Below are 10,708 nucleotides of genomic sequence, written 5' to 3'. Positions count from 1 at the left end.
AACTGAACATGAATATAAAAGCAGCAGAAGTTCGTATCTTTCATATATTCTTCAAATTGCATTATTTACCCTACGTAATTTAAGTACATCACAGATTTAAAAAAAAAATACCTGTAAGACACCAGACCAAGAGAGAACATGTGAGTTTTTTATTCTTTTCTCTTTACCTAACATACTCTTGGTAATAATCCAAGGTAATATGTAAACAAATTTCAATGCTGCTCAATGAAATAAAATACTCTGTTCAGCTCCTACAGTAAGTCAGAACAGTGGCACCAATTGCTTGAAACATTAATCACATTCATCTTATTGAACATTACTCTTGTGCAAGTAATAAAGGCTTTATTCATGACCTTAGCTACATAAATGTAGGAGAGGGATATCAGTTATTTTAAGTATTTAAGAAAAAATTAAACTGACAGAAGAAATTCTGTCATCTCAAAAGCCAGCAGCATTTTTCTACATATTTAAGATACGTTTGGCCTAAGCCTTTAACACCTTTTGGAACAGCCATGCAGTAAAACAACCTTGGAGATGTTTCATGAATGAGAACACAGAGCAGTCTGCACATTTTTTCTGAATAATAAAGCCAAGGTAAAGCAATCCAGGCCCTTTTAAATGGCTGCAATGTTTCATACACTTAAAGCTCTATAAAACTAGAGCCCACCAGTATATATATTCAAATATATTTTTAATATATATATAGTTTAAATAAAGTCTCTTGTCCACTTTCAAAACTTGATTTTTTTTTCCTGGTCTTTTGAAGGGGCAATAAATAAAGTAGAAAAGGCTGAACTGTTTTGCATATCTCTGTGGAAGAACGGCGAACATTTCTAGAGTTCCAGAAAGATCACTGTACAGAACAAAAGCTTATATACAATCACGTGTGCAATTTTAGTTGGCTGGGCCTTTTACTAATGCAAGATCTCCTCTTTGCCCAGAAGCCCCTTCTACTCTTGACCAAATCCTTCTGTCTCTTCAATTGCAAAAAGCAGCTTCTCTTTCAGCTGTTCATAGCTTTTATATGGCGGCAGATCCAAACGATTAAAGCTGGAAAAGAGAGAAAAAAGGGGTCTTACAATCTGTCCAAAACCCATTTAGCATTTTGTCAATTACAATTTCTTTTCTTAATATTAAAAAATTTAAATGTTGCAGGTAGGACATTCAACATATTCTGAGCTGGGAGCGACTTAACGAGGTCTGGCAGTCAATGGAATCTTATTAAATTAAGATTATATTATAATTTAATTATATTAAAATTATTAATACCTTAATCTGTATAATAATGGGCAAGTCAGTTACCAACCGCTTCTCTGGGGACAAGTGTTCTCAGATCCACAAATAAAATACATGTGGCCTCTTTTCTCAAATCACTATTGAGCATAGTTCAAATGTACATAACTATAATTATGTTATGAAAATTTGGAGCACAGTTCACACTTACGTGGATCAGCCTTCCTGAAAGGAGGAGGTTTATTCAGTTACAGGGTTCTTTGAAAGTTAAACTATAGAGATAACATTATAAAATTAAAAATATCTGGCTGCCTTCATTCAGTGCATTCAAAACATTTATTAACTAATCCCTAAATCACTTTATGAGCCTTCAATGAAGGATATGTAATCTGATCAACTTCTGTATTTCAGTTGTGTAATGACCAGGATCTGCTCCTTTTACACATCCATATATAAACAATTTCAGGCATATGCCAATTCTATGGTCTCCCGTAAACAGACATAAAACTTCCATGAAGCCTGCCTGACTGAATTTCACTTTTTGAGGAAGGCTCCAACAGAACCAAGAGGCCGTTTAAGATGACCAAGAGGTTTCAAAAGCAAAAATGGATAAGTTTTCAGACCTTCCTTGAGTCACTGGGGAGAAGGGACTAGATGATCTACTCAGGTCCCTTCCGACCCTAGAAACTATGAAACTATGGATAAATCATAAAGGAAGTCTGCTACATAAAACTCATCTATTATGAAGAATGGTAGGGGTCTTCATTTGAAATACTGATCAAATTCTGGCAGCAGTAGAAAAAGCTCATGTTTTTCTGTCCATCACACACAACTTGTTTATAGGAGCAACTCTTTCCCTGAAATTCTAATCTCTAAAGTGCTGCTCCTGTCATCTTTAGCAATTTCTGTCTGGCTTCTCTAATTAGGGAGGTAACATCTTTGATTTCAATATGGACTCACTCAAGAAGGCCATCAGATGAAAGCAGGGGAGGAGAGGGGAAGGGGGAGTAGGAATTCAGCAGTGAATGAAGGAAAAAGGTGTTGAATGTGCTGGCACCAAGATGGCATATAGAAAGAAGGGCTCTTCCTTGCTCTAAGCAAACATTATTTATAAAAAGATAACAACAAACTCCTACACTAGGAAAGCATAACAGACATAGAAGTCGGCTAGGGTACTGTGGTCTGCTCAGAGCTGTGGTTAAGCATCCACATTCTCAGATGCTCATCTAAGCTTTGAATGTTAACAGGGATTCTCACTTTATGATTTTTACAGTAGCATCCTATACATTTTCTCACTATTAAATTATTGTAATGAAATACATGACTATTTTAGCACCAATTCTGATCTGGAGCTTCTCTTTAAAAACCAAGAAGTATGGGTCAAGTTTTCACTTATGTCACCTCCAAGTTATCCTATAACAATGAAAAGGAAAACAAAAGTTTTCAATACTAAGAAATGTACTAGCCACTCTAAAGCAAAAAGAGATTAGGCATGGAGAGAAACTAAAGGCTGAGTCAACTAACCAAATTAGCTTTCATTTGATTCAGTTTTTACTGAACTGCAAAGCGATAAGAGAAAACATTTGTTATGGTACATTAATGAAAAATGGATACAAAATTAAGTTTACAGTTATTCCCTGTTCAAATATTAGAACTCACCAAGTATGACTTCTTGGTAACCAGGTTTCTTTGCCAACTTTTTCAATGCAGAATTTCTGAGGGCCATTACTTCCTGAATAAAGAAAGCAATAAATTGATTAAATTAACTTTTGTTAAAAACCTGTAATGGTGCCATATAACTATTAATGTGTTTTACTGCTAGGTAACATGTAGACTAAAAAGAGAATCAGAGACTGTTGCTTACTCAGGATGAACATATCTATAAAGTACAGCATAATATACTTTAGTAATATTACTCTCACCCATAAGCTCAGCAAATCCTCCCAGTGGTAATCGGCAAGTACCAGTGACAAACTGCAACAGTCGCATGCGAACCTCATTGTCTGTCTCTTTTACAAACTAGGCACAGAAATTTAAAGTTACTTTAAAACAAAACTGAACAACACTTTGCTAACATAGTTAGAGAGAAATCACAAAATACAGGGAAAACTGATTCCGTAAGAAACCTGAGAAAAATATACAGTGAGCTAGATCAGATCTTCCATCGTGATGTGGCAGGAAAAATAAAAGACTCATCTTGGGTTAAATGAATGAAAGGATGCGGTAACACTACTAAGTGATGCAGGCTGGTGCCACCTAAGAGGAGTAGAAAAATAAATGATTTAAGGCTTGTTTAAAAAAAGAACAAACAAAAGTATGTGGCATATTCATCTTATTGTTGCTATTTTGATTGTTGCCACTTTAATCAGCTGGCCAGCTCTGGTCATTAGGCTCCAGACTTAGATGGCACAAATAGCCATAATGGGCTGAGTAGTTCAGTTTAAGCAGTTTTTACTATTCAGGACAAATAAAGCAAAGATACTTATCTAGCATGCATGAGATGACACTAGGGTCTTACTTTAATCTTGACCTTCTTAGAAATTAAATCTGAAATAAATACCAATACTCTAAAAATGTGGAAATGGTATCTGACTATTTCACCTTTGCTAAGAGTCTTTTAATAATTAGTTTCTTGGGAACTGCTACTTTTGTAATGACTCAATCACTAGACCTTGGATTATGCTGAACAATTCATGTCAGTTAAAGGATCCCAGAAGTTTGACTTTTCATGTTGGCTTCATACGGCAGTTTAAAACAGATTGTATCACATCAAAGAAGATGCAGCAGCTGCTAGTGTTGCTTTCAGCATTCATATGAATTCAGTGTCATTTTTGGAATTCACTTCTTTTTCCCCTCACAAGTGATGAGACGTACAATCCTGATAGTAATTCTGTAGCAGTCACCATTAAAAATGTCAATATATTATCAACAGATACCACAGGCTCCCTACCAGAGTTTACCCTGTACTTATCATAAAGTAACCCCAGATAAATGACTTCATTTAAGGCAGTGCAATGAAAACCACTGTTGCAGCTAACTAAAGAGTTCATTTTCTGAACATGATGTACTACAGTATAATGATAACAGTAACTTTTATGAAACAAAAAGTTTCTAAACTATGCAGATTAACCTCCCAATCATTTTTTATCCAAGTAACCAAAAGTTTCTCGGTTTCCTTTCACCAGAGCCCTATAACAGCTGTCTACAAAGCTACAACAAAATTACTGATAGTTTAAAAATGCATGCCATGGGCTAGAAGCAAAGTAGTCTAAAATGGAGATTATAATTTAGAGCAATATCCCAAAATGGCTGTTGAAAATACTTATTTCTGTTCTACCAATAAAAAGGCCCAACAAATTTCTCTCTAATGCATGACAATCAGATTACAGTTGAGAATCTGTCTTTATACCCTCTGTCCAAGAAAGAACCAGACAACTGACATTTTTGGAGCATCATACCTGCCAGAACCATATGATCTGCTTGCTATTTCTGGTGTAATGACGATAAACAGTGTTCCTTTGCCAGTCTGCCAAATCAACTTCTTGCATGCCACAGAGCATAACCTACAAGAAAAAACCCCCACTTCAACTACTGGTCCATTGCATCACTGTAATGTGCATACCAAGAGTTAAGCCCATACTCCAGTGGTAAACAATGATAAAAAATAAGGAATTTGTTTGAAATATGTAACTAAGATCTTCTCAAGCTTCTCCCCACCCTATACTTACCTTAGAGCAAGAGTGGCAAATACATGGCCCATGAGCCAGATCCAGTAGGTCTTTCAACCCACGTGACTTCTTGCAGACTTAGCCCATGGGGCTCATCACTGCAACTGCCAGAGCTGCTGTTTCAGCACAGCTCTGAAACCTGGGGGGGTTAATGCTGTTCACTCCTTTCCTGCCAATATCGGGATCTTTAATTGCTCCAGATTAAGAGAAGAGAAACGCCAGGGGAAATACAAGTAGCAGCAGCATTAACTCCCTGGACTCAGAAACGCACCTACTACATGGCTTCAACAGCCACAGAAGCTAATGCCACTTGCAGGTCATCTGCTCCACAAGAAGCCCCACTGTCTAGATTTGTCCCATGGGGCCCACAAATTCAAGACCCCTTGACACGCTGAGAGAACAGTTATAAAAGTGCTCTGAAGTTGAGTTCTGCACATGCTACTCACTACATTCAATTGAAATTGAGGGTGGTTAGCATCTTGCCAGAAGAAAATTAGCAGCCTGTAGAACAGGACACTAGGTGAATGCCTCTGATGGCCTTACACCAAACTCCGAGTTAATTCAATAAGGCCTTTTAAGATAGAGTCCACTACTCTGGGAGCATCCCCAACTAGTAAGGATATCAAAAACTATGACCACACTCTGGGAATACTATTGCTTTATTTCAGCAGCAGCACTATGACAGCTAAGTTCCCTGGTTTGGATGGGACTCTTGCCCTTTACTAATAGAAGTGCATCTACACTGGGGGTTTTGCCAGCACAGCTGTCACGCGAAGCTCTTTACATTTTCTCATTTTCCCAAATGTTCATTTTTCTGGTTGAAGTTTTCCAAATCTAGTCTGTGAAAAGCATAATTGGTGCCATACATTGCCTTTAAAGATCTTAATTTCCTAACACTAATGTTCTCAAAATAGCCTTTTCTCATTTGTTTTCTTGAATTAATTAAAAAGTAGAAACCAGACCACTGTTACTGGCATAAAGAAAGGGTTATTATTCTAGTGATATAACAAAGTTTAAGTATGTATGAAAGAACATTTAAAAAAAAAAAAAGGAAATAATTGCTCATTGTCTATCAAGAGTCTCTTGACAAAGTGAATAACCACCAAGACAAAAACTCAATTTTTGCACCTGCATTACAAAGTTAGCCCCAGAAACATTGCTCAAAAATGAGAGCTATTTCCAAGCTCATACCTCTCTTACCTGGAAGCATAACAAATCTAATTAATTCACATAATGAATTAAACCCTATCACAGCTCTAAAACATATGGCAATATTACACAATTTTATAGTTTGGGAAACTGGGGGCATGTCTTCACTACAGCTTCTATTGCAATAGCTATACCTCTACTGCTATGTCAAGAGTTCTCTAATGAATACACAACGCACATTGCCAAACAGGATTTATTTTGTTGGCAGTTCATTTCTTAAAAAAAAACTTAAGCCAGCACCAACCCTCTTCTGTCAGTGTTGTTACATCCACTGTAGAAGTTTTGTAAGAATACCTCCGTTGGCTAAGGGGCTTAATTTTTTCACATTCCTGCCTGACAACTCTTCCAGCAACAGTCTGTAGGGTATACCTGGCTCAAGACAAAGAACATTTTGCGTGTTCAAACCCACACCTAATGTTTATGGCAGAACTGGAATAGGTTAAACATCTCTTCCTTCATTCTTTTTCCTGTACAAAACACAAGTCAATCTTTAAATCACTGAAATCAACAACACTATGGAATAAAAACATATCCACAAAGGATGAAAAAAACTGAAAATAAAATGCTAGTGCTATAGCCTCCAGTACTTAATCAAGTCCATTTATGACATGCAAAATGTTAATAATGACATTCTATCAATAGCTGTTTCACAATGTATATTTAACAATAATTGTAGTCAATACTATATTAGTAGATCTCAAAGAGATGCTAATAAAATCAACCCTAAGTACCATGAACCCCCAAATATTTAACAACCCAGGTCAACTATTTTTCAATTGGTATTTCACATTCACCATTTAATGTTATATTTAAAATAGATTGGTTTCACTTTTCTAAAAAGTAAACCACTTTTAAAGTATAATTTTGTGTCCAAGTAAAACTTTTTTTTTCCACAAAAACACAAACTTGCTTATTAAAAAGTTTTTACACTTCATACAGTTAAATCTGTAAACTAAAAAGTACAGGTTTCATAGACATTAGGGCTCAAAGGGACCTTGGAAGACAGTAGAGTCCAGCCCCCTCCTCCAGGGGCAGGAAGTCAGCTGGAGTCAAAGGATCCCAGCAAGATAAGCATCCTAATGTTTAAGAGAGTCCAGAGTAGGTGGTTGCACCACCTCTGGAAGGAGTCTATTCCATGCCTTGGGGACTCAGAGAGCAAAGAAGTTTTTCCTTATGTCCAACCTAAAATGGCCTTGGAAGACTTTGTGACCATTGGTCCTTGTCATCCCCTGGGGCGCTCTGGTGAACAGGTGTTCCCCAGGATCCTGATGCACACCCCTGATGTACTTATTGGCAGCCACCAGGTCACCCCTGAGCCTGCGCTCTTCCAGGCTGAAGAATCCCAAGGCTTTCAGCCTCTCTTCATAAGGCCTATTTTCTTGTATTCTGATCACGTGCATGGCTGTCCTCTGGACTCTCTCAAGCTTCTCCACATCCTCGTTGAATTGGATGCAGTACTCCAGCTGCGGCCTTACCAAAGCCAAGTACAGCAAGAGGATGACATCCTGAGTTTTACTTGAGAAGCATCTATGGATGCAAGCCAGAGTTTGGTTTGCTTTACCAGCTGAGACGTCACATTGGCGGCTCTTTCAGCCATGGTGCTAAAGAGCATAGCAGCACTTCCGAGCTTATAAGCGTGCTGCGAGTTTTCTATTAATTTCTATATATACTGAACTTCTAAATGTATCTAACCTACACCTATCTAAATATGGAGCATAAGAAATCACTTAACCGAAGTATTCTCCACTTTCTCTACCTAGATTTCCAAAACCTGTGCAACATTTGTTTATTTGCATTATGTGTGATTACGTACTGCAGAAGTTCCATAGGTGCTTTTCAAGACTCAGGATCTCATTATATAATATTTACAGATGAGAAGTAAAAAGATAGTTCCTTGTCTGAAGACACTAGGTTTTTGTAGTTACTCCATTCTCACAATCTTTTATAACCACCCTCAAATTCTTTATGGCTACAATCTTTTATGGTTAAGACTTAGCTCATTTTTCATCTTTAGATCCCAAAATTCTTCACAAAACAGATCAGCCTCATTTACCCCCATTCCACAAAATGTAAACATATAGAGAGGGGCAGTCACTAGCCCAGGCCTCACCCAGTAGACGAGATGCAGGATCAGAAATCAAATCTAGGTAGCCCAAGCCCCAACCCCAGTGCCCTATCTAGCAACACTAGTTTTGATGGTGGCTGCTAGATGATTACAGTAAACTCCATGCTGAGGTTGCTATGTTGGATAACAGATGTCTGGTTCTACAGGTTGTGGAGGGGATTAGCTGAAGTGAGACAATACAGAGGGCACTACCAAGGCAAGAGGATTTAGGGGTGGTATTTTTTTTTTACTGTTATATCACAATCTGATCCAAGGAAGTGCCCTACCTTCTTCCCATTTTTAACTATGGCTCTCTTGGAGAAGAATTTACGGCTGATTGAAGGTGGGGGAGGAAAGGAATACCTGGGGTTGCCAAGTAAAAAGAAGATACGAAAACTTTTCACTTGTGAGATTTATGCTTACTTATCCTTTAATCACATCCTTCCTTAACAACAATATGGTAACATAAAAGACTCACCTCCAACTCCTTTTCATCAAAATACTGTAGCCACTGTAGGGGAACAACTTCATTGAAACCATCAAGGAAGGCTTTGGTTTGGTCTCTGACTCCCCGAGAAAAGCGCCACTCTGCCATCAGGCTGCAAAAAAACCCAAAAACACTGTGTTAGGAAGCCTTCCTGTGTTTAAACATCAGCATCTACAGCTTCTGATTCTGCTCTCCCTTAAAACAGTGTAATTCAACAACTTATTGTTGAAATTACTAGTACTTTACATTGACATAAGAGAGAGCACAATACATTTCATGTTTCAAAACAGAATCTGGAAGACAATTTCTTGGTTTAAACTTCTTTGTCCTGTCCAAAATCACTTGGTATTCTACTTTAACAGTGCTGTTGTATGTTGTACTTTGCTCCTTCAAGATGAAAAATCTCATTGGGAATGGAATTAGTCTGTTTAAGAACAAAAACTGACATACCTTACAACTGTGAAAAGAAGTCTGTCTTTTAAAATATTTTTTCCTGTATTAAGGCCAATTCAGCTTGCTCAAGAGTTTCCATAAGACCTCATTCACAGTTGCTTAAAAACCTCCCCAGACAGTACCACTTTCTATTGAAAGTGCCTGTTGCCAAATCAATTTCTGGGAAAGTTTAAACTAAAATAGTTCAGTAGAGGCAGTTACATTCTGACGGGTTTACTGACACTAGTTTGCAATCCACCTCTTCAAAATTCCCATGTGCTCCCTGGGCTGCACTGCACACCAGCTCATGTAGCAACAACGTGGAGCACAGTGGTCATTTGTTCCTCCCAACTGCTGGGGGTCAACAAGTACAGGAACAAAACTGGGAAACTTGCTCTCTCATGCTGCCAGTTCTCCCTTTGTTGGTGCCCAGGCAGCAAAGGAAAATTAAAAAACAACCACACTGCAATGCACAGGGGTGAGAATTTGCTGAGTGGAAGGATGGCAAAAGGGAGTTGTAAGGGAGTACAAGTAGCACAACAACAAAAAAGGAAGAACAGGACCCAATTCAAAGGAATGATTAATATCTGACAATTATGGAGAAACAAAAGATGAAGCAGAAAGGGAAAGGAAACAGTAGGGTGAGCAAGAGCAGAGAGGGAGAGACACTGCTTTAGGTCACAGGATCAGAACTGTGTACTTGGATCACACTGCCCTACTAAAACTGGAATTGAATCCAGGACTTCACATTCCTTTGCTGCTAGTGAACAAAATGTGTGTCCCTCCCCAACTTTAGTTTTAAGTACTATAAATTTGTATATAGTACCCTATACATTACATTATAGTAGTATAATTACATAATATGATTGCATAAATGTAATCGATACAAGTAATATAAAACCCCTCACTCTCAGGTCATAAATTCCTGAGAATGAAAATTAACTTTTGGTTATTTTCACAATGAAATATATGTGAATGTGCTGCCAGCACAGACTAATGAAGAAAAGAGAAAAGCTGTAATTATCATGGCTTCTGATTCATTAAATATGTAAAGAAAGACTCAATGTACCATATAAAAAAGACTAAGACAACAGAAGAAAATAAAATAGCTGGCACTTTTCAATACCTGTAACTTACCCAATATATTCTTCTTTGTTCTCCTCCGTTACCAAAATATTTGAACCTCCTGATTTCAGCTCATGGGAAGTAACTTTCCCCAAAAGCTCCATGTCAACACAAAAGTACATTTCTAAGTTACATTCTTCAATGTTGTTGTCCCTGGGGGAAGAAACAAGAAAAAGAAAAATTAAACAAATATACATTTTTACTAAACTAAAGGAAAAATATTAGGGGGAAAGGGAAAAATCTACAAACCTTATCCAAATTAGGGAGTTATAAAATTCAGTATCAATAGATTCCAAATCCTTAATAGTCAGTTTCTTATTTAGCATGCGCTTGTAGAATGGCAGAGAAAAACCAGTGTCAATAAATTTTCCATGAAACAATGCCTGTAAA

At 37.5% G+C, this 10,708-nt stretch overlaps 1 protein-coding gene across 3 annotated transcripts in view; it reads right to left on the bottom strand.

Annotated features, from left to right (window-relative positions):
• Positions 1–128: 128 nt before the first annotated feature.
• Positions 129–10,708, bottom strand: part of WWP1 (WW domain containing E3 ubiquitin protein ligase 1) — a 94,882-nt gene continuing 84,302 nt past the window's right edge. For all 3 annotated transcript variants that reach the window (XM_090040271.1, XM_090040270.1, XM_090040269.1), the window contains 7 exons: positions 10,568–10,701; positions 10,331–10,471; positions 8,753–8,873; positions 4,692–4,796; positions 3,156–3,252; positions 2,893–2,965; positions 129–1,050 (listed from right to left, as the gene is read on the bottom strand). In XM_090040271.1, coding sequence (XP_089896397.1) covers positions 951–1,050; positions 2,893–2,965; positions 3,156–3,252; positions 4,692–4,796; positions 8,753–8,873; positions 10,331–10,471; positions 10,568–10,701 — 771 coding nt within the window. In that variant the 3' untranslated portion in view covers positions 129–950. The remainder of the gene's footprint in view (positions 1,051–2,892; positions 2,966–3,155; positions 3,253–4,691; positions 4,797–8,752; positions 8,874–10,330; positions 10,472–10,567; positions 10,702–10,708) is intronic.

This window comes from Crocodylus siamensis, chromosome 3 (assembly GCF_052110815.1).
Source record: "Crocodylus siamensis isolate JL-2025a chromosome 3, ASM5211081v1, whole genome shotgun sequence".
NCBI lineage: Eukaryota > Metazoa > Chordata > Crocodylia > Crocodylidae > Crocodylus > Crocodylus siamensis.
The sequence above is the reverse complement of the archived record's forward strand: the minus strand, read 5'-3'. Positions and strand labels throughout refer to the sequence as shown.